General features: G+C 42.3%; 2 protein-coding genes across 3 annotated transcripts; both read left to right on the top strand.

Annotated features, from left to right (window-relative positions):
- The first annotated feature begins 414 nt into the window (after positions 1-414).
- Positions 415-5,444, top strand: LOC134870633 (ER lumen protein-retaining receptor 2). The gene is made up of 5 exons (XM_063892897.1): positions 415-671; positions 2,214-2,314; positions 2,505-2,663; positions 3,516-3,768; positions 4,250-5,444. Exons 1-5 carry the CDS (start codon positions 581-583, stop codon positions 4,282-4,284), a joined length of 639 nt encoding a protein of 212 aa, XP_063748967.1. The 5' UTR covers positions 415-580; the 3' UTR covers positions 4,285-5,444.
- Positions 5,445-10,618: 5,174 nt separating this feature from the next.
- LOC134870291 (zinc finger protein 37-like) lies at positions 10,619-20,997 on the top strand. Of its 2 annotated transcripts, XM_063892367.1 has the most exons (8): positions 10,619-10,670; positions 10,758-10,813; positions 14,089-14,291; positions 14,413-14,514; positions 17,309-17,404; positions 17,629-17,739; positions 17,850-17,973; positions 18,577-20,997. In XM_063892367.1, the coding sequence occupies exons 2-8, from the start codon at positions 10,759-10,761 to the stop codon at positions 20,523-20,525; spliced, it is 2,640 nt and encodes an 879-aa protein (XP_063748437.1). In that variant the 5' UTR covers positions 10,619-10,670; position 10,758; the 3' UTR covers positions 20,526-20,997. The 2 variants fall into 2 exon arrangements, with proteins under 2 accessions (XP_063748437.1, XP_063748438.1); XM_063892368.1 differs by having other exon boundaries at positions 10,645-10,813; positions 17,850-18,664.
- Positions 20,998-21,300: the final 303 nt, after the last annotated feature.

The following is a 21,300-nucleotide window of genomic DNA, read 5'->3' as shown; positions in this document are numbered from 1 at the left end:
GAAAGGTTAAGTGATCTCGCTTTAAATCCGTGATACACAGAACTATGCAAATAATACAGTATTCGTGTTCAAAGAGTACCAATGCACTTCATTTTCTGTATGTTTCAGCTCTCATCTGTCAATGTAAATAAATGAATGTGTGATCATTTGTATATTTCCAGGCAGTGTGTAGCCCCCAAGTTTTTAAGTTATTGTAGTTAAAAATGCAGTCGTATACACTTGCGTTTCCTTGGGTATGGAGCCTCAGAGCTAAACGACAAAAGTCGGATTTACTATATTTTTCACAGCGTTTGAAGGCAGCTTTCGCACAGAATGTATGCAAACGATGCATCCTTTTGTTTTGATTGGCTAAGCGCTCGAAAGTTTCTCGTCTTGGATTGGCTGCTGTTGTCTTGGACACCTCCCCAGGCCACGTCGCGCATTGCTCGCCATTTTCCCATCTTCTGAAGCCAGAATCAGTTTATTCTGCTGTCACGCTGTCATTCAACGCTGTCAGCTCCTAAATTAAACGTAACCGGAGACTAACTGAGCTATTTAAAGAGTCTTACATCAGTTTTCCTCCGCTGGAGCTGCCATAAACATGAACGTTTTCAGGCTAACCGGCGATCTCTCCCACCTAGCAGCCATCATCATCCTGCTGCTAAAAATATGGAAAACCAGGTCTTGTGCCGGTAAGTAGTCATGTACCTTCACTCACAGTCTGCATGGCCCCTGCTGTGCACAGGATGTGTCATGTAGTGTATATGTAACTACAGTGTAACTATGTGGGGAGTGTGAGCACTGTGGAACTTGTCCTGTGATGTTATTAGGAGCCACAGCCAGTCCTTAGCTAACCAACGTTAGCCAGCTGGCTGCTCACAATGACGGCAGCCAGTAGTATATGAGACTTTAACTCGACTGGTTGTGAAGGGAATCGTAATAAAAGTTAATGTCAAGAAGAAGCAGCCGTGAAGTCCAGCTAGCATCAGCTGTGTAGCTAGCCTGGACCCGCAGCGGGCCCCAACACCGTGAGGTAGGGACAGAGGGCCACATGCAGCGGGTCTTAGTTTGGCCTTTCAGTTTGACCGAACTTTGCTAGCTTGATGTCTCACACTGGCCCCGGTTACTGCCGCTCGGTGTGTCAGTGTGGCCCCTGTGACGTGGCAGCACCCAGTCATCAGGCTGACAGCTGGAGATGCAGCGTCAGTGAAGAACACAGGCAGGGGAACAGATCATGCTACATGTTGTGTTATCGTGATGAAACTTTGCTGTGTTCTTCCAAAGATCAAAGGTGAGGCTGCCTCAGTGATACCGACAGTCACCTGAGTTATGTCATTACAGCGGGGAGCCTGAGAGGAAGCCAGGCAGCTCCATGATATTACACATTTAACATTCAAGGATCTTATTGTCATATTCACTGTAGCTACAGTGTAGTTATGGCAATCGAAGTTTGAAGTCCCAGGCTCCTCCTACAATGCAACATGCATATATATATATATATATATATATATATATATATATATATATATATATATATATATATATATATATATATATATATATATAAGAAGAGTAGACATAAATGTGCAAGATGAGACAATTTTGCAGGTAATATGTGTTGGACTTCAGTGTGAGGACCAGAATGCAAACCTCTATGAATAGTGTATTACAACTGATAGCACTACACTATAATTAGCTACATATAATGTAGTGATCTGTGATGCCCCCCAGTCTGACAGTGGGAGGGACTGGGGAAGCAGAGGCTGTAGGGGAGGATGGCTGGAGACGCACTGAGCAAATAGACTTAAGTCTACAATACTAACTGCGTATTGAAGGGGGACAGGGTAACTTCTTACTATAACATGCTCCTGAACTACCGTTACATGCCAGAGAACCAGAATAATAAACACCATCGTTGTTATCTCAGTCTTGGCTTTGATGTTGTTTGTATAGGCTGGCTGCAAGAAGGGAACGTTGTATTATGAGCAAATGAAACGCTGTGTTTCACGTCAGGTCCTGGCAGTGTGTGAGGTTTATGGTTCACTGTGAGAACCTAACATATTGTATTTGTATGAAGATGATGCTGATTACGTGTTATTCCTTGAAGTTTAAGCACTCCACTAACCTTACTGTGTGCATTGTACCGGGTGAGTTTCCTTCAAACAGAAATCAGTCACATGTTTCCAGATTCTGTGATGTCAAGATGTTTTGAATCCACTCTGCTGTCTCCTCAGGTATTTCTGGGAAGAGCCAGGTTCTGTTCGCCCTGGTTTTCACCACCCGCTACCTGGACCTGCTCACCTCCTTCATCTCTCTCTACAACACCACCATGAAGGTATGACACCCAGCTCTCACTCCCATATCCTGTTCAACTTAAGACAGTGTTCAGGCTTAAGACACACGATACACACCACACCTGTGTTTGCTAAAGGAACACATGTCATGTTACTCCTTGATTGTATGACGAGTCAGTACACACTGGAACAAGTGAATACTTTCCTCTCATGCTTCTGTTTGTCTGTCAGGTCATTTACATCGGCTGTGCGTACGCCACTGTGTACCTGATTTACATGAAGTTCAAGGCGACCTATGACGGGAACCACGACACATTCAGAGTGGAGTTCCTGGTTGTCCCTGTTGGTGGCCTAGCTTTCCTGGTGAATCATGACTTCTCTCCTCTAGAGGTAAGATACTGCACAGACCCCCCCCCCTCATCTGCTTCACTTTCTGAATGTCATTGAACCTGCACCAGGTCGTGTCACACATTTGGGTCTCTCATGTCTGTGAACATGCATTGCTCTGTCTTTGGTTTTTCTCTCACCCACTCAAGGGCATAGAAAAGATATGACATATTAAACACACACACATATGTTAGTGTATGTTAACACATAGTGCAGGTTTGTCAGAAAGAAAGAACAATAACTCTAGATTGAACAGAACATACAGCTTCGGAAAAAAAGGAAGAGACCACACATATTTCTCAAATCTTTATCTCCACATGTATGGCAGCCATTCCAGAGTCTGTAGAATTCCAACACAGAGAAACAATGTCAGTAGTTTGGAGAATACAATAAAATAAAAATTAATTTAACTCAAAGACATAGTAGTAAAAAAACAGAAAATGATAATGCTGAATATTTTCCGTTGCTGTATTTAGGTCTACACACAGTTTGGTTACCCACTTGCACACACCTCCTAACAGCCAGGGAACCATTTCTATTAGTCCAAGTGTTAAGAGACACCATACTCTAGTGTGCCATGCTAATGCAACACAATGGCTCACTGTTGCTCAAGGTGTTTTTGCTCTGAGATTTGCAGTCCAGTATTGCACCTAAACCTAAAGCTTCATGTAGTTGTACTTACTTTACTACTATAGTTATTTTTGCTAGGGCCCTAGCAGGATTCTTGCAAACAGAAGTATTGTTCAGTTGGAGTTTGAGTTAAATATCTCCAGGAGAAGTATTATGCTATGTGTTGTTTACCTCGGACATCTGTGCTGCATTACTTCCCATAAACACTGTCTCTGTGTGGCTCAGATTCTCTGGACATTCTCCATCTACCTGGAGTCGGTGGCCATCCTGCCTCAGCTTTTCATGATCAGCAAGACGGGGGAGGCAGAGACGATCACTACCCACTACCTGTTCTTCTTGGGCCTGTACAGAGCGCTGTACCTCATAAACTGGATATGGAGGTTCTACTTTGAGGGATTCTTCGACATGATCGCCATTGTTGCCGGGGTGGTGCAGACCATCCTCTACTGCGACTTCTTCTATCTGTATGTAACAAAAGGTGAGGGCTGCTGCATTTTGTCTTATATTGTAAAACTGGGAAAGAGTTTTCTTTTGCTTCTGCTTTAGAATCAGTGGCAACTTCACTGTGAAACAACTCAAAGCGGATTTTACTGTGTGGCTCTTCAGCAAATTCAGGGGAGTGACCACTGGAAGTTCAATGTTATCATCTTGAAATCTATATACACCCTTAGACAATCCAGTAGTCATGTAATGGTTGTAAGAATTAAATGGCATTGATAAATGTAATACAAGATATTTAACAGTAGCACCACGACTCAGAAACAATGGTTAAGATCAGGTCATACAAGTGAAGCGAATTCAAAAGTTAAACCTGATCTGAACCTGTCACAGTGAGGTGATGTTTGTTACATTTTGGAATAATGGCATTCTCAGTAGTTCTTTGAGGATATTGATGCATAGACCCGCTGATCCCACGCCATGAAGCTGCAATAACAGTTTATTGAACGCTCTTGTTTCAGTGCTGAAAGGGAAGAAGCTGAGTCTGCCAGCTTAGGTGCCAAAGAGGAGTGTTTAGGCAGACGGACAGAGGGGGGATCTGAGTGGAGGACGAGTGTTAGTGGACACCTCTGACACCCCTTCCCCACCCCCACCACCATCCACCACCGCTTCCTCCTCTTCCCATCCCGCCAGTGTAAGATGCCTGAGACAGAGAGCGAATGGGAGCTGCTGGCTGCACCTACTCCTGATCCAGAGTCAGTGGAATCAGAACTCCTGCAGAGGCTGGTTCATGGCCTTCGGATTTCTGTTTGATGCATCTTGCCTTAACTTTTTTATTACTCTGTATAAAGAATGGAAAAAAAACGTGAGAAGTTTTCTACCGAAAAATGTGTTCTCTGAAGATTTGACACATCACTGAAGATGTTAAATTGCCTATAATTTGGCATTGTATGATATTGAAGCGGACTTCTTGTGGTGGGATATTATTGACTCAAGCGCTTGTAATAGTATTTGCAATCAAAATAAATGTGCATTGTTTTTCCTGAATCAATTTGAGGAGGATCTGTTGAATCCTCCTAACTTTACTGGTCAAATTACTCATGTTAAGCTCTTCTGTTTTTGATCGCTATGCATTCCCCTGTATGAAGAACATCAGTTTTAGTGTCCCTTGGTAGAAAATACATTTACACGCAGATATCACAATTTAACATTCTCCTTTCCAAAAGGAGGATGTTTTGGCAGTGCCCTAAAAATGTACTGACATGACTTGTTTTTGTTTAAAACAAAGTGAAGGGTTGAAAAGACAGCAATGAACTTTCATCACTGTAAATGGCTTTCTTCATTTCAAAACTTCCATTTACTACCCAGTGAGGGCAGTATGAATCACCTGTAAGTATACCGCATGGAGCTCTTAGGCTCCTTTACTGAATTCACTGGTTATGTACTTAATGTGAAATATCACAACAGGATTCAAAGTCTTTAATTTTCCTTTCAGGTGCAGATGTATTTGTTTGAGCTCTTTCTTGGTTTAATATTAACAGTCTGTAGCTCTGCATCATTTGAACAGAGCACACCCCCACACCACTGAATCTGAAATAGTTCTCGAGACTTATCTGCTTCGATTTTATTTTATATGCATCATTCCAAGTTTGCTTTTAATTTCTAACCAGAGCTTCTGCATGATGTTGCCACCACAAATAAAGAATTTATGGGAAACATTTGTGTCAGTGCTATGGTTACACATTATGTTACCACTTATTTACTATTGGAGCCGTAAACCTCTCTGGACTCTCCATGTTAACACAACATATTCCCATTGATGAGAACCAGAGATACCCCTTTATTTCCCCACACACACACTTGTAAAACTGCATTACACACAATTCTGTTTAAAACAAAAGAAGAGGCGCATACTGCTCAATCTGTAGCTGTTTATATAGCTCTTTGCTTAAGAGCCAGGGGAAATGTAAGAATAAGTGAACAAAATAATAATGACATTATAAAATAAAGATTCATTGGGAAATGTTCACTATTACCTCCTGTACACTGTTATTAAAATAAGAAGGATACATAACATGGTTTCATAATGAGTCAAGTTTTATAATTTCTTGGATTATTGATTCCTTTGCGAATGTTTTTAACAATTCATATGACTGTTTTATAATCAAAGTCAGTAATTAACATTTGTAAGTAGAAAAACATAAGGCAAACCATTTGCTGCAATGATGAATTAAAACAGAGATTATGAAACAGATTTAAAATCAGATGTAAAACACATAGTTTGTGAGGACACCAGGGTTGAGATCTCCTCCAGAGTGGAGTTAGGAAGTCATTTGTTCCACCACCGCTCCACTGTAATCTAAAACTTCTATTTATTTTTCTACACACATCTCACAGTAATCAGAACCTTTTACCAAGATAAGAACTAGGTATAGGCCTATTGCATGCAGGCTTAGGGTATCAGCGCAGTTGCAAAGGCTGCCCTGCTTAAAGTGCCATATGTTTTAGGTAGAAATGTTATCTGTTATTGCCATTGTAACCTTTTAAGTTTGTGAACGTGCTGCCTCTGAAGTCATTGCTGCACTAGAACCTGTCATTCAGTAATTTATTTGGATGGTTAGGGTTAATGTTTGCAGTGTTCAGGGCTGATGAAGAGACAGCAGTGAACCTTTTATCTGATAGATATGTTCAAGTTAAGATGGGAATAGCAATATCATATAGGTCTGAGAAGCATAATGGAACTCCTCCAGGTGATTAGCCCCATACTATTTTCCATAATGTGAATTTAATTGTCAGGTAAGTTTACACAAGGAATTTGGTTTGGTGTCTGGTGGTGCGAACATAAACAATCTAAGAAAATAAAATTTAAAAGTAGGTAAAAAATATAAAGATAATACAAACAATTATTTAAGATGTTTATGAAAAAAAGAAAATGCTAAAGACAGCTGTCTTCAGGGCGGGACTCTGACCATCCAAGGGAGATTTGGTAATTTTAGGAGTATATATGGTTGAGTTACATCAGAAGATAGTTTTGGCCCTAAAAAGGGCAAAAAAGGCAAAAGTTGAAGATTAAAAAAAAGATGGCGCAAAAACACCAAAAAAGGGGCCAAAATCATGACAGTTGGGTAGCCTGCTCTACTCGAAGCATAATTGATATTGAAAGGATTTCTTTTAATACATTGCGCTCACTTTTGACCCCCGCAACATACGTGAAAACTCACCAAATTTTGCACATGCATCAGAACTGGTGAAAATTGCGATGTTTAATTGGTTCTTGAACTTTGCGTAAAAAAAATGTGCAAGCCACGCCCACTTCCGTTTTTAACTTAAACCCCCCCCCCTTTAACTTTCTCGTAAACGAACAAAATTTGCTACGTACGTCGAGGGTATGGAGATGAACCAAAAAGCCTCTTGGAGGGGTATGAAAAAACCTACAGGAAGTCGGCTATTTTGAATCTGGCATTGGAAAAACGCGATTTATCGGGTTTTTCGCCCTCCGTACTTTGACAAACTCCTCCTAGGGCACTTATCCGATCGACTCCAAACTTGGAAAGTAACGTCTGTAGACCTGGGCGGTAAAATGACATCCAACAGAATTTTTAAAAATATTTTTTATCGCACGCCGTTGTCGTAATGTGGCGCCCATTTTCATGTACGCGCGATGCTAGGTGATCCCTCGCCATGGAACAAGATGATGTCATAACTCCAACTGACATGCTCAGAACAGCCCCATATTTCAGATGGCGGTTAAAACTGCTGCCTTGGACGGCTCTACGTCAAATCGGATGTTTTAAAATCTTGCGTTTCCATTGCAACGTATCCCTCGCCACAAAATACGATGTCGCAGTAACTTCAATGTACATGGTCCGATCGCAACCAAACTTCATATGTTTGATAACGATGCAGACCTCAAGAGACTTAGGCCTATTATGGGTTGTCATCGTATGCCGTTGCCATGGCAACACAATGCTCGCCATGAAACACAGTTTTCTCATAACTACAGTGAACATTCTCCAAACAGCCCAAACCTTCATATATTTGATAACGATGCAGACCTCAAGAGAGCTAGTCCTATTATGGGGTGTCACCATATGCCGTTGCCATGGCAACACAATGCTCACCATGAAACCAGGTTTTCTCATAACTCCAGCGAACATTCTCCAAACAGCCCCAGACTTCATATGTTTGATAACGATGCAGACCTCAAGACGTCTAGGCCTATTATGGGGTGTCATCGTATGCCATTTCCATGGCAACCCAAAGCTCACCATGAAACACAGTTTTCTCATAACTGCAGTGAACATTCTCCAAGCGGCCCCAAACTTCACATGTTTGATAACGATGCAGACTTCAAGACACCTAGGCCTATTATGGGGTGTCATCATATGCCATTTCCATGGCAACCCAAAGCTCAACATGAAACACGGTTTTCTCATAACTCCACTGAACATTCTCCAAAGTTCATATGTTTGATAAAGATGCAGACCTCAAGACACCTAGGCCTATTATGGGGTGTCACCGTATGCCGTGCCATGGCAACACAATGCTCGCCATGAAACCAGGTTTTCTCTTAACTCCAGCGAAAATTCTCCAAACAGCCCCAGACTTCATATGTTTGATAACGATGCAGACCTCAAGACGTCTAGGCCTATTATGGGTTGTCATCGTATGCCGTGCCATGGCAACACAATGCTCGCCATGAAACCAGGTTTTCTCTTAACTCCAGCGAAAATTCTCCAAACAGCCCCAGACTTCATATGTTTGATAACGATGCAGACCTCAAGACGTCTAGGCCTATTATGGGTTGTCATCGTATGATGTTGCCATGGAAACACAATGCTCGCCATGAAATATGGTTTTCTCATTACTCCAGTGAACATTCTCCAAGCGGCCCCAAACTTCACGTTTGATAACGATGCAGACCTCAAGACACCTAGGCCTTTTATGGGGTGTCATCATATGCCGTTTCCGTGGCAACCCAAAGCTCGCCATGAAACACGGTTTTTTCTCATAACTCTAGTGAACATTCTCCAAACTTCATATGTTTGATAAAGATGCAGACCTCGAGACACCTAGGCCTATTATGAGATGTTACCATGGCAACAGATCACTCATCATGTTTCTGTTACAGCTGTAACTCCCATGTACATTCTCCGATCGGCCTGAAACTTCCCACGTTTGCTAACGGCCGAGTCCTCGAGACACCTTTGTGACGCGGCGACGTGCGGACATTGGACCTGCACGGAGCGTCGAAGACCCACTCATCGCTGCTTGCAGCTTTAATTATTAATTAATATTATTAACCAGTGATGGGCAAGTTACTTCCAAAATGTAATACAGTACATTTGACTTATTACTGTCTTTTTAAAGTAATAAGTCACATTACATTATTACTGTCACTGAAATGTAATGCGTTACATTACTTTTGCGTTACTTTGAGTTACTTTCACCAAAAATGACCGCAAAAGTATGGCTTTAAATACTAAAATGTAGTTTATTGCAGCTCATTAATTAAAGCTATCTATGGCAGTATGCTGAAATTAAACTCATGCTCCGTTTAAGTGGGCTGAATAATATTTGATACCGGTAACATTACGTCTCTGTGTGTTATTAATAACATGTTAGTGGAGCCTCTGCAATGCCCCGTAACCTGCTGTATATGATTGAGTCTCTTTGGCAATGTTAGCTCACCTTGTCATTGGTGTGTTAACGGGGATTTGGCTGCCAAGCTTTCTAAAAGTCAACGATGCCACAGAGGACAGATATCTTCAACACTCTGCCACGAGTCTCTGAACTTCTCAGGGTTCAACCAGCATAGCAGACCGAGAGAGAAAGTTACCTTCTGTTGCTTTGGCCTGCACACACGTGTGTTTTTCTTTTCTCCGAGCCTGCAGCTCTGCATTGTGAGCCTGCAGCTCTGCATTGTGAATCTGTTTCTGCAGCCCTCTTAACCAATAGTAAACAGGCGTACTGAGTTCTATCTTACCGGCACAGTCATTTCTCTGGTGTCGGAATGTCTTGCGCTGTTTGTGAATTCTTAGAAACAAAAACACCACATCATTTCGGGTTAAAATGTGTTGTAACTGCGTTACTGGGAATTGTAACGGGTATTATATTATATTATAGATTACCCACATTTCAGAAGTAATGCGTTATATCACTGCATTACAGCAAAAAGTACCACATTACTGTAACTCTGTTACATTTGTAGCGCGTTACACCCAACACTGTTAATAACAAACTGCGACGTATTGTTACCGGTATCACATATTATTTAGCCTACTTAAACGGAGCATGAGTTTAATTTGTATAGCTTTTTTCCTAATTTTCAGCATGTACTGCCAGATAGATAGATAGCTTTAATTAATGAGCTGCAATAAACTACATTTCAGCATTTAAAGCCATACTTTTGCGGTTATATTGGTGAAAGTAACTTAAAGTAACGCAAAAGTAGTGTGACGCATTACAGTTCATAGACACTAATTATGTAATGTAACTTATTACTTTAAAAAGACAGTAACAAAACCCTGCTTGTTAGGGGGTGCTTTAGAGCCATTTTGCGTGTGCCAATTATGAAACCCACAAAATATCAAGTTTTCCACCATACCCGACAAGTGTGCAAAAGAATCTCCGACTTTTGAGCATGCTGGCCATCAGAAAGGCAATTCATTTGGAAGGAAAACTAAATAATTAATAATTACAAGGATTCCAATAGATCCTCGCTCTGACTCTGTCGAGCTCAGGCCTTAATAGGAACAACAATTACCAACAACCTGAATTTTAGAGAGAATTAAGTGCTTTTCCTTTTACCCTTACAACCTACTGATCCAAACTCCAGTCCAAAAGGTGGCGGTATGGCACTTTTCGATGGTTACCAACCGCCAATACACCTCATAGAAGAAGAACGAGAAGAAGAACGAGAAGACTTCGCTGTTTGGAACGGTAGCTTATCATCTTTGTCGCAATAGAGAAAGTGGAAGACTTTAATTTCTTAAATTAATGTTTTCTAACAGTTAACCGTTTCTGCAGCATGCCGGAACTTCAGAGTGTGACCCGGATGGAGGGTCAACTTTCAGAGGAGATTTGTGAGTAACTATTGATTAAGTAACACCACTTCATTGGTAAAAGCTACGGTTCAACTAACGCTGGCTTAAACCAGGCTTCACTGGTGTGTGGTGTTCATGGTGTGAAAATGTACTGTTTTATTAACAGACAGATTTCCCATTCTATATTTTAATATTTATTTTATCAGAATCAGAATACCTTTACTCCTCCCACAGAAGGGGAATAACATTGTGACAGCAAAAGAGCCAAACATGATAATGAAGAGTAATGCATAAAATGATAAAGATAATAATAAAACAATTACACAAATTACAATTTACAAAAATGCACATCCAGGTGGACAACAATAAGTACAGCAACAGTATTTTTATATTAATAAGGTCTATTGTGTAGTATAGTTGCAGTTAGGTATTGCATAGTTATTTAGAGATGTTACAGTAGTGGAATATTCTAACCAACGGACAGAGCCAGTAATAATAATAATAATATAGACACACACACTAGTGATATTGCACCACAGAGGTATTTTTTGTCAGGATTTAGGGAAGGACCCAGGTGCAGAAGCAAATAGAAGAGGCAGGGGTTCCAACGTAACAGAGGGCAAGCTTTTATTTATAAAAAAGCTGTTGACAAAAAGTACAACCAAGGAAAATTATCAAATTAAAACTCAGACAAACCAGTGGAAAAAGGAGGGCGGAAAAAGGGCTATCCAAGACATCACGGGGAAACAGCAAGGAAGGACGAACAACGACACGACAAAGAACACAAAGGAAAGCAGAGACTAAATACAGAGGAGGGTAATCACAAGACAAGAAAACAGCCCGGGAGCAAGGCAGAGGCCGCGAGGCCCCAGAAACAGGGGCGTAGGTCACGGTGAAGGAACACTGGGAGCCGGACACAGGGGCGAAAGCCGAGGCTAGAGAACTCTGGGGGGGCGGAGACAGGGCAGGCGACGAAGACGGGGCTGCGACGGGGCCGGAGGCCGCGACGAGGACACATTGGGGGCTGGGCAGGATCAGGTGTTGGCGGGACCCCCATCAGAACAGGTGACGGTGTGACCCCCAACGGGACAGGAGCAGGGTTTGGCGGGACCCCCATCAGAACAGGCGACGGCAGGGCCCCCAACGGAGCAGGTGCAGGTGTTGGCGGGACCCCCATCAGAACAGGTGACGGTGTGACCCCCAACGGGACAGGAGCAGACATTGGCGGGACCCCCATCGGAACAGGTGAAGGCGGGACCCCCAACAGAGCAGGACATGATGTCGGCTGGACCCCCGGCAGAACAGGTCTCCATGGGACCCCAAATAGGACAGGAGCAGGTGTTGGCGAGACCCCCATCGGAACAGGTGAAGACGGGACCCCCAACGGAGCAGGAACAGGCGAGACTGGATGCAAGGCTGGAGCCGACTGGACAGGCGAGACTGGAGTCCACTGGACAGGCCAGGCCAGAGTCCACTGGACAGGCCAGGCCGGAGTCCACTGGACAGGCCAGGCCGGAGTCCACTGGACAGGCCAGGCCGGAGTCCACTGGACAGGCCAGGCCGGAGTCGACAGGACTGGCGAGACTGGAGTCAACAGGACTGGCGAGACTGGAGTCGTCCGGGCAGGACTGGCTGGGGTTGGTCGGGCCACCGACAGGGTAGGAGGGGATGAAGTGGGCCAGACCCCAGCTGGAAGCATGTCGTCCGGGACTCGGCCTGGGAACAATGTGAAGGCCGGGGCAAAACCTTGAAGTGACAAGGAGGATGGGGCAAGGGCAGTGTAGTGTTCGGCCGTTCCCACACGAGGCTCCATAGCGTATTCCAGTCAGGTCAGGAGCTGGAACAGGTGCCGGAGCTAAGGGCGGAGGTAGAATAGCCTCTATGGGGACCAGCTGTTCTATCATGGCAGCCAGCCGCTGCATCATGACGTGGAGGTCAGGCGGCAGAGGTACCTGGGTTGAGGTTGCCTGGTGGGCCATCAAGACTTCTTGTCCTGGGAAGGCATCCTCAAATTTTTCTGCTGGGTCCTTTCTTTGGTCGTGTCGTACTGTCAGGATTTGGGGAAGGACCCAGGTGCAGAAACAAATAGAAGAGGCAGGGGTTCCAACGTAACAGAGGGCAAGCTTTTATTTATAAAAAAGCTGTTGACAAAAATGCAGACAAAAGGTACAACCAAGGAAAAGGATCATATTAAAACTCAGACAAACCAGTGGAAAACGGAGGGCTGAAAAAGGGCGATCCAAGACATCACGGGGAAACAGCAAGAAAGGACGAACAACGACAACGACACGACAAAGAACACAAAGGAAAGCACAGACTAAATACAGAGGAGGGTAATCACAAGACAAGAAACAGCTGGGAAGGGGGAGGAGACACACAGGGGCAACAGGTGAGCACGATCAGACAATCAGACAGGAGGGAAACTAAAGACAGAAAGTAAACTAGACAAGACAGGAAGTGAACAAGACAAGACAGGAAGTGACAAAACAAGATATACTTCAAAATAAAACCGTAAACAATAAATACAAAACTGAGATCTTAACAGTTTTAGTCTTTGTTGTCAAATGTGTGGGGGTCCACCAGGGGCCGTGATGGTTGTAACGTCTGACTGCTGCAGGAAGGAAGGACTTGCGTATCTCTCTTGCTATCTTTTAATATTTAATTCTAATATGATATTAACGTAATCGATGCCAATGTGATTTCAATGGGGGTTTCTCACTTCTGCAACAGAACCCAGACATTTTGGTTTCATGCAGTTCTGTTTATTTATCTGATGCTTTTATCTAAAGTGACAGACAAAAAGTGCGTTTAACCATGTGTGTTCAGAAGGTGCAACAGTTAGTAAATGTAGGCCCTAGGCAGTCTATATCCACAGAGCCTAGTTCTATCAGTTCCGAGGGAAATGGCCCTCAGCATGTGACCTGACAGATAGAAGATAGAATCGGAGGATGAAACCCTCTTTATTTGTCACATACATGCACACAGCAGAGCACACACAGTGAAATTTGTCCTCTGCATTTAACCCATCCTAGTACTAGGAGCAGTGGGCAGCTATTGTGCAGCGCCCGGGGAGCAATGGGGAGGGGGGATTGGAGGTGTCCGGTGCCTTGCTCAAGGGCACCACAGCAGGGCCTAGGAGGTGAACTGGGACCTCTCCAAGTAGCAGTCCACTTTCCATATTTCATGTCTGTTTGGGGACTTGAACCGGCAAACCTATGATTCCCAGTCCAAGCCCCTACTGACTGAGCCACTGCTGGACCTTTATTTTTTTATTTTTTACATTTTTTTAACTGAGTCTGTGATGTTCCTTCCAGCGCCCCCCCTGCCGCTCTCCACTCTGCGACTGCTCGTCCCACCAGTCAGGCTGCTGTCAGCAGCCATCTGGCAAACACTACAGCACAAAACTGTGGCAGATTATGGGATGCTTGAAGAGTTTGTTTCCGTGGTTACAGACATTGTTCCAGAGCTACTCAGCACCCGCCAAAGAACCCAACTCCTGCTTGGCCTGAGAGCGCAGGTAAGGAGGAGGTCTCAAACTTTTTAATTAGAATAGATATGCATGAAGAAATTATTAAAAAGATTTGAGGAAGAATGTTGTTCCACTGTGGTTCTGAAACACTGATGCTTTGTGGTTTCAGCTGGTCCTGGAGCTATGTCACTTTGAAGCTACTGCTGACTTAGAGCTGGTGCAGCCCCATCTGGACCGAGTACAGAGACTCGTGGAGGCCTGGCCAGTGGATGTGAGTTTGAAGTATTGCTACTTTGGATTACTCTGTAAAAAATCCGAAGACAGTGTTTTACCATAACCATACTCTAGACCAGTGGTTCCTAAGGTGAGGGGCACAGAGCTATTGCAAGGGGGGAGTGCGTGAAGCGTGCAAAGAACTGGTAAACAAATACTAGCTGCTCGAAAAAACAACAAAATGAAGAAGTTTTTAACACAGCAGGTAAAAGAAAAGTGTACGAGCCCACGACAAGCTCTCTTTTTCCTCTGTGTGCGGGGGGGAAGCTTGCTCACAGACGCCGTGCACACAGAGATCTGCCGGAGACAGAGACCACGGAGCGTTCAAAAGTTACACTCTACGAGGCTTGATGTGGACAATGCTCTTGACATAAGTATTTTTGCTGAAGCGTGGTAACCTGTCCAAAACGTCTGGCCAAAAGGCCTCGTGTTCAGACGGAGAGTTAATAGTTTGAATGGCTTTGTATACTGCAGGGTAGCTGCTAAATTTACTCCAGGTGAACTAAAGTCTGATTTAAGGGTTGATTATATTTCACATCATTAATCCAAATTTGTAAAGTAACTAAAGGTGTTGAGGGGTACTTCAAACCTCAAATAAGTACAGTACTTGAGTAAATCTACTTAGTTACTTACTGCAGGTATTTTATGTGTCATAGCAGCCTTGTATCCACACTATACCATAAATAAAGCAATTTTAAGTCTGTTTCCAATTTGTTTAGTTTTTCCCTTCAAAAATAACAAAAATTACCATATTCTACAGGTAATAGGACATTAGTTAAGAGTTTTTCCTTAATAACCCTCTAATTAGTGCTAATTTATTGTAAGTAAGAAAGTTGTTGTACATGAGTTTTGGTCTTAATATGTTCTGCTCAATATCGGCCTAACAAGGCAGTAGTACCACAAGAATAGTCATTATCTCATAATAACACCAAACAAATATGGTCTATTGTTATGTAACAATACATGAAACTACACCTGTTAATTGTGTCAAAATAACTCAAAATAACTTTTTCTGGGGCTCTGGGAAGAATATCCTTCAACCTGGGTATTCTATATCCTTGATAGAATGCCCTGGCCCTTAAACCAAATGAGAGCATACATTTGGATTGACAATTTGATCAACCAATCATATATTGATTTGTAGCCAATGGGCGTATTCTGTCAGATGTTCCCACGGTTCGAGGTTATTCTAGAAGACCAGTTAGTTCACTGGCTTGAGACAGAGGATCTAGCTAAGTGCTGCGTAGCAATTCACGTAGTGAGTTTACGTAGTTTTTATTTTATTTCAACAGGTGAAGCTGATGTTGTTGCTGAATTGTTGTTAGTACCCTTTTCAAGATGACCATTCAGTGGAAAGATGGAAATTATAAAAAAAGGCCGTCCAACACCCAGAAATATTGAGCTGAATGAAGTTGCTACTGTCTACAGAAGGTCCAGTTGTGATACACACGGTTTGCCACTGGTTCACAGACATGATGGCGAAAGAGGAACTACTGAAAATTGGTTAATAACATTATATCTGACTTCGAGAAACGCTTTCGAGACCTGTTTTGCTCGAGCCAATCGCCACATTCATGTGCTATCCGTTTAGTGAAGACAATGATATTGATTTGCTGGCCCAAAACATCGGAGCAGTGTTTCATCTGAACCCGTCTGCGTGAGAGGATGAAATGTTGTCGTTGCAGGCCGACATTCAGTTGAAGTCGCGTGCCCATTCAGAGTATTTAGAGTTGAAAAGCATCCAAACCTCAGAAAATGTGCCACCTCACTCTTCGGCTCGACTTATCTATGCGAGTCAGGCTTTTCCCAAATGAAGATAATCAAGTCGAAATCCTGTTCCGCCTTGACTGATGAACATTTGGAGGCCTGCTTGAAACTAGCCATCAGCAGTTACTGTCCTGATTATGCAACCTTGGCAGACTCCATTCAGTGCAACTCATCAGAATATGGTAAGGACCCACTTAAATATATGGAATTGTGTTTAGTTTTGCAGCATGATTTCAGGACCATGGAGAGTGGTTTTTACGTGTTTCTTAGCAGGGAAATAAAGGGACAGTCAGCAAGAGAAGGAGTTAGAGAGAGAGAGGGAGAGAGAAGGAGGGAGATATATACATATATATATATATATATATATATATAATTCTATATATATATATAGAATTATATATATATAGAATTATATATTTATATATATAGATATGATTTTGAACTGTAAAGTTGTAGCTAGGCTAGGGGGGCGGTAGTGACGGGCCATGATTGGGGCGCAAGCTAAAATCTTGCCTAGGGTGGCACATTGGTCAGGGCCGGGCCTGCTTTTGCGGATCATGAAATACAAGTGTGAATCCTTCTGTGTGCATTCGTGAATTATGAGACTGATCTCACCCCATACATATTGAGCAGAGCATATTAAGACCAAAACTCATGTACAACAACTTCCTTACTTACAATAAATTAGCACTAATTAGAGGGTTATTGAGGAAAAACCCTTAACTAATGTCCTATTACTTGTAGAATATGGTCATGTGGAGTATGACATTAATAAGTGTTTTATAATGACTAATAATGAGCCAATATACTGCTAATATGCATCTTAATTAACAACTAGATGATGGTGAATTTGTGTACCTTCATATAAAGTGTTACCAGAAAATGTACACCTTTTTTATACAATGAATCCGACCAATCTAGATAGGGGACTCGGAAAATATTTCCTATTACTCAAGGGGGGCTCACTGAAAGGGTTTGGGAACCACTGCACCACACAATGTTACACTGCTCATGTTGTTCTGCAGGCTGGGGCAGCCAATACGGAAGTGCCACACTCAACATTTGTGGATCAAATTAAGAGCTTGCTGAAGAATGCTGATGAGAGAGAACACTTCTATCAGGTCAGTGTTTGTTGGATGATACTCTGTTTGAATGACAGCAGTAGAATTGTAGTAGTGTATTTAGTGCTCTCTGTAATACAAACTGAATGATTGTAAAATATGTGTATCTGTATGTTGATATCAGACTACATTGAGTGCTTTGAAATATTTGAGCTATTCAGTCATTGTGGTGTTCATATAGTTTCCAGCTTAAAAATAAAATAAAATAATGTAATGTCTTTCAGAAAGTTTTCCCTGAACAGTTTGGTCCCACATACGATGACACACTTCAAACCTTGATGTGGAAGTTATTATCCAGACTGGAACAGATTATTCCTCTTCAGACTTTCCAGCAGGTATGAAATAGACGTGCAGTGTTGAGATAAAATAACTTTTTGCATATATCAATGTAAGCTAGCTTTGAGTGTTCATGCTCTTATCATTGTTTCTTTTTATTGTTCTTCAGGTCGCCTCCACGTTTGTCGATGTGTCCTCAGTGTTGGGGGAATGTATGGACTCTGTGTCTCAGTGTGAGGGGCTGAAGACCCTGCTGCAGTATCACAAAGACCTCAGCCTTCTGGAGCACAATGGAAAGCCTTTATTATTACTGACACCTTTTAAAACTTGTGGCTTTATTTGGGTTGACCTTTGAATTTGATCTACTCCTCACCATCATGCTTTTTGGGAAAACATCACCACTAGACATGTTGGAGAGCGTTTATGTAGTGCAATGGGTGTCCATTATAAAAACACATTATGTTACGATACAAAAAGCCCATCTATGTATACCGCACAAGGAATATATTAGAACTTTAAATTGCCATGCCATTAAATTCAATATATATAGACACTTGCCCTGCATAAGGGTGGTATTTCTCTCATAGCTCATAAAAACAAAACCCTAGCTAACAAAGAGGCGCAGCACTCCGTGTCTACTGGGGGTGTAAATTGGCTTAGAGCTTGATAAGGTGATTATGTAAGTCCTGTGTATGAGGCTGGTTATGCTGCCTCAAAGAGACCAAACATGATGCAACCCACTAAACAATTGATTGCTGAGTTTTTCTCTGAATGATTGGCTTCTTGTACATACAGACCTTCTCTATTGGCTCGTAAAGAATTCATTTAGCATACTCATTGATTAATTAATGATAACTGGGTGTTTTAAATTATGTGATTTATTTTTGTATTTCCAGATAGTTCTTTGGAAGACGACAGCGTTATTTCTGCTCTGGAAATTCCCTCTTTACAACGAAGTGAGACTGACGAACCACGATCCAACATCTTGGATAATATGATGTTATCAGATCCAACAGTGTGTCATACAGCACAGAGAAAGATAAATACAACCACAGAAGAACAGACGAGGGATTTAAAGTTTGATGAAACTAACTGGACTCTGAGGAACAATGAGACAGAGGTGCTATTGGGACATTTTACAAGACATGAAGAAACTGTAGGCCTCCTTAAAAGTCAAGTGGAGGATGGTCCTCTACTTCTTAAACAATGCAGTGTGCTGCTTAAAAGATTGGACATGCCTATGCAGTCTCGGCCTGTGAGACGAAACAGAGGGGAGCGACTGAAAACGATTCTGTTGAACGAGAAGATAGACCTTTGGGAAGAGGCCCACCCTGCCTACAAATCCGCTTTGAGGAAAACAAAACCCTCTGACAACATGGCGCTCGACTTTCCCAGCAACTCCCTATATATGGCTCCTATCAATAATGGTAGCGACGATGACTCATGGTCTTACTACTCTGATCAGGACTTGGGCCATAAGACTCCTAACAGCAGTCTTAGTGAGGCCGGTTCATGGTCTGACTACTCAGTTGATAAGTCTTCCTTTGGGACTCCTGTTAGTAGTCCCATTGACAGGGATTCTTTGTCTAGCTGCTCAAATGAGAAACCTTCCTTCATGGGTCCTAAAAATATATCGTCTATAAAAAAAAAACAGGGCATCTCAGACATCAAAGCAAGCACTCTAAAAAAGACTCAGAAGGTCCAGTGTTTTATCTGCCAGGAGCTTGTGAATACAAGCCTGAGAGCCCACATGAAAACCCATTTTCCCTTGGGGGAATATGCCTGCCCCCGATGTGACAGCAGGTTCAAACTCTACTCATCCTTCAGGCAGCACTTCAATAGAACCTGCTTTGAGTACGGTCAGCAGCAGCTTGAGCTGCAGAAGCCAGATGAAACAATGAATCTTTACAAATGTGACAAATGCAATCAGGCATTCAGGTATAAAGTGTCCCTGAATAGGCACAAACACACCCACAACGAACTTTACTGCAGTGTGTGTAGGAAGGTGTTACGAGATTCAGCGGCATTGGCAAGGCACAAGACTTCTCACACCCCGTTTCAGTGTAACCGCTGTGAGGAGACCTTCACTGTTTTTAAGCCCTTGTTGAAGCACTGCGAAAACATCCATAAAATCAACCATCCGTTTAAATGCAGCTATTGTCCGAAGGTTGTATCTAAGCTGCGTATTTTAATCATACACGAGTGGAAACATACGGGTCATCTTCCGTTTCGGTGCGCTCAGTGCGGCTTGAGATACAAAACAGACGGAGATCTCACTTCCCATCAAAGAGTCCACACAAGAGAGAAACCCTACCTGTGTGCAGAGTGCGGGAAGACTTTCTCCAAGAAGTCTAACCTGCTGCGCCACCTCAACTTGATCCACAGCGAGTCTCGAAATGAGAAGAAGTACTCTTGCCCCGAGTGTGAGAAATCTTTTAAAGAGAAAGGAGCCCTGAAAAAACACCAGAGGACCAAACACCAGAATCAATTGTTTCGTCATCCGTGCACATACTGTGGAAAGATGGTCTCCTCGTCAACAATTGCTAGACATAAATTAATCCATACGGGAGAGAGACCGTTCAAATGCACCGTGCCTGAGTGTGACAAGTACTTCAGGTCAACTCCTGAAGTGAAGAGTCATGTTCTCATACACCATACTACAGAGAGACCTTATACATGTGACATATGTGGAAAGGGCTTCATAAAAAGGTGCTTTCTCAATGCTCATGCTAAAACACACTCAGGAGAGAAGCCATTTGTTTGCCATATCTGTGGCAAGGCTTTCCCCAAGCGCTACAGCATGCAGAGACACAAAAAACTAGTGCATGCATTTATTACGCATTGACCTGCATGGTAGGAAAGCTTTGTTACAGGTAAAATGTGTTAAATCTGCAGGAGCAATATACACTACAGGGGTATGGCCAGAATTTCATTTTCAAACAACCTTACATTATCAGCAGAATGTGAATTGTTACATTAACATTACATCAAAAACATGTATATATTATGTTGCAGAGATATCTTCTGAAAATAGCATGCTACCTAACCAGCCCAAGCCTCTCCTGTATGGTAGCAACACTGGTTCCTCTATAGGCCTGTTTCTATTAGTACCAGTCACACCTCAGACCAACATGATAGGATGATTTATTTGTTCTCTATTTAAGAAAATATATGAGCATCACATACATCATCACAATATACACACACAACTGTTCAAACCAGGAATACAAAGGTAAAACAGATTAAGAACCAAAAAGGAAAGGAAATAAAAAAGGACCAGAAATTCATATTTTAAATAAAATGTGTGAAATACTCAATTGTTTGTGCGTATTATATTATTAAAATCTTACTGATGTGGAATTTTCCAAAATGTTTATATTTTTCTATCCCATCACCTTCAAAAAAGAAAAAAATTAATTATCAAGAAGTTGTTATAAACGTTCTGGAATATAAACGGTGATATGACGTGTCTTTTTTTCGCAGAATATAATCTATGTAAAGAAAACCTCTTAAACTTTCTCAGTTAGACAGACAAAATGTGTTACCAATTAATGTTAACATATACAATATATACGTTGTAACAACTTGTATGCAAATCATATTTGTTTAATGCAGCATTT

This window comes from Eleginops maclovinus, chromosome 10 (genome assembly GCF_036324505.1).
Source record: "Eleginops maclovinus isolate JMC-PN-2008 ecotype Puerto Natales chromosome 10, JC_Emac_rtc_rv5, whole genome shotgun sequence".
Lineage (NCBI taxonomy): Eukaryota > Metazoa > Chordata > Actinopteri > Perciformes > Eleginopidae > Eleginops > Eleginops maclovinus.
The sequence above is the reverse complement of the archived record's forward strand: the minus strand, read 5'-3'. Positions and strand labels throughout refer to the sequence as shown.

Excerpts from the sequence above, each read along its gene's own strand:
- LOC134870291 (XM_063892367.1), top strand. The coding sequence starts at position 10,759 with ATGCCGGAACTTCAGAGTGTGACCCGGATGGAGGGTCAACTTTCAGAG. Across the intron at positions 17,405-17,628 it reads AGAGAGAACACTTCTATCAG|AAAGTTTTCCCTGAACAGTT; the intron begins GTCAGTGTTTGT and ends AATGTCTTTCAG. Across the intron at positions 17,974-18,576 it reads CAGCCTTCTGGAGCACAATG|ATAGTTCTTTGGAAGACGAC; the intron begins GAAAGCCTTTAT and ends TTGTATTTCCAG.
- LOC134870633 (XM_063892897.1), top strand. The coding sequence starts at position 581 with ATGAACGTTTTCAGGCTAACCGGCGATCTCTCCCACCTAGCAGCCATC. Across the intron at positions 2,315-2,504 it reads TCTACAACACCACCATGAAG|GTCATTTACATCGGCTGTGC; the intron begins GTATGACACCCA and ends TTTGTCTGTCAG. Across the intron at positions 2,664-3,515 it reads ATGACTTCTCTCCTCTAGAG|ATTCTCTGGACATTCTCCAT; the intron begins GTAAGATACTGC and ends TGTGTGGCTCAG.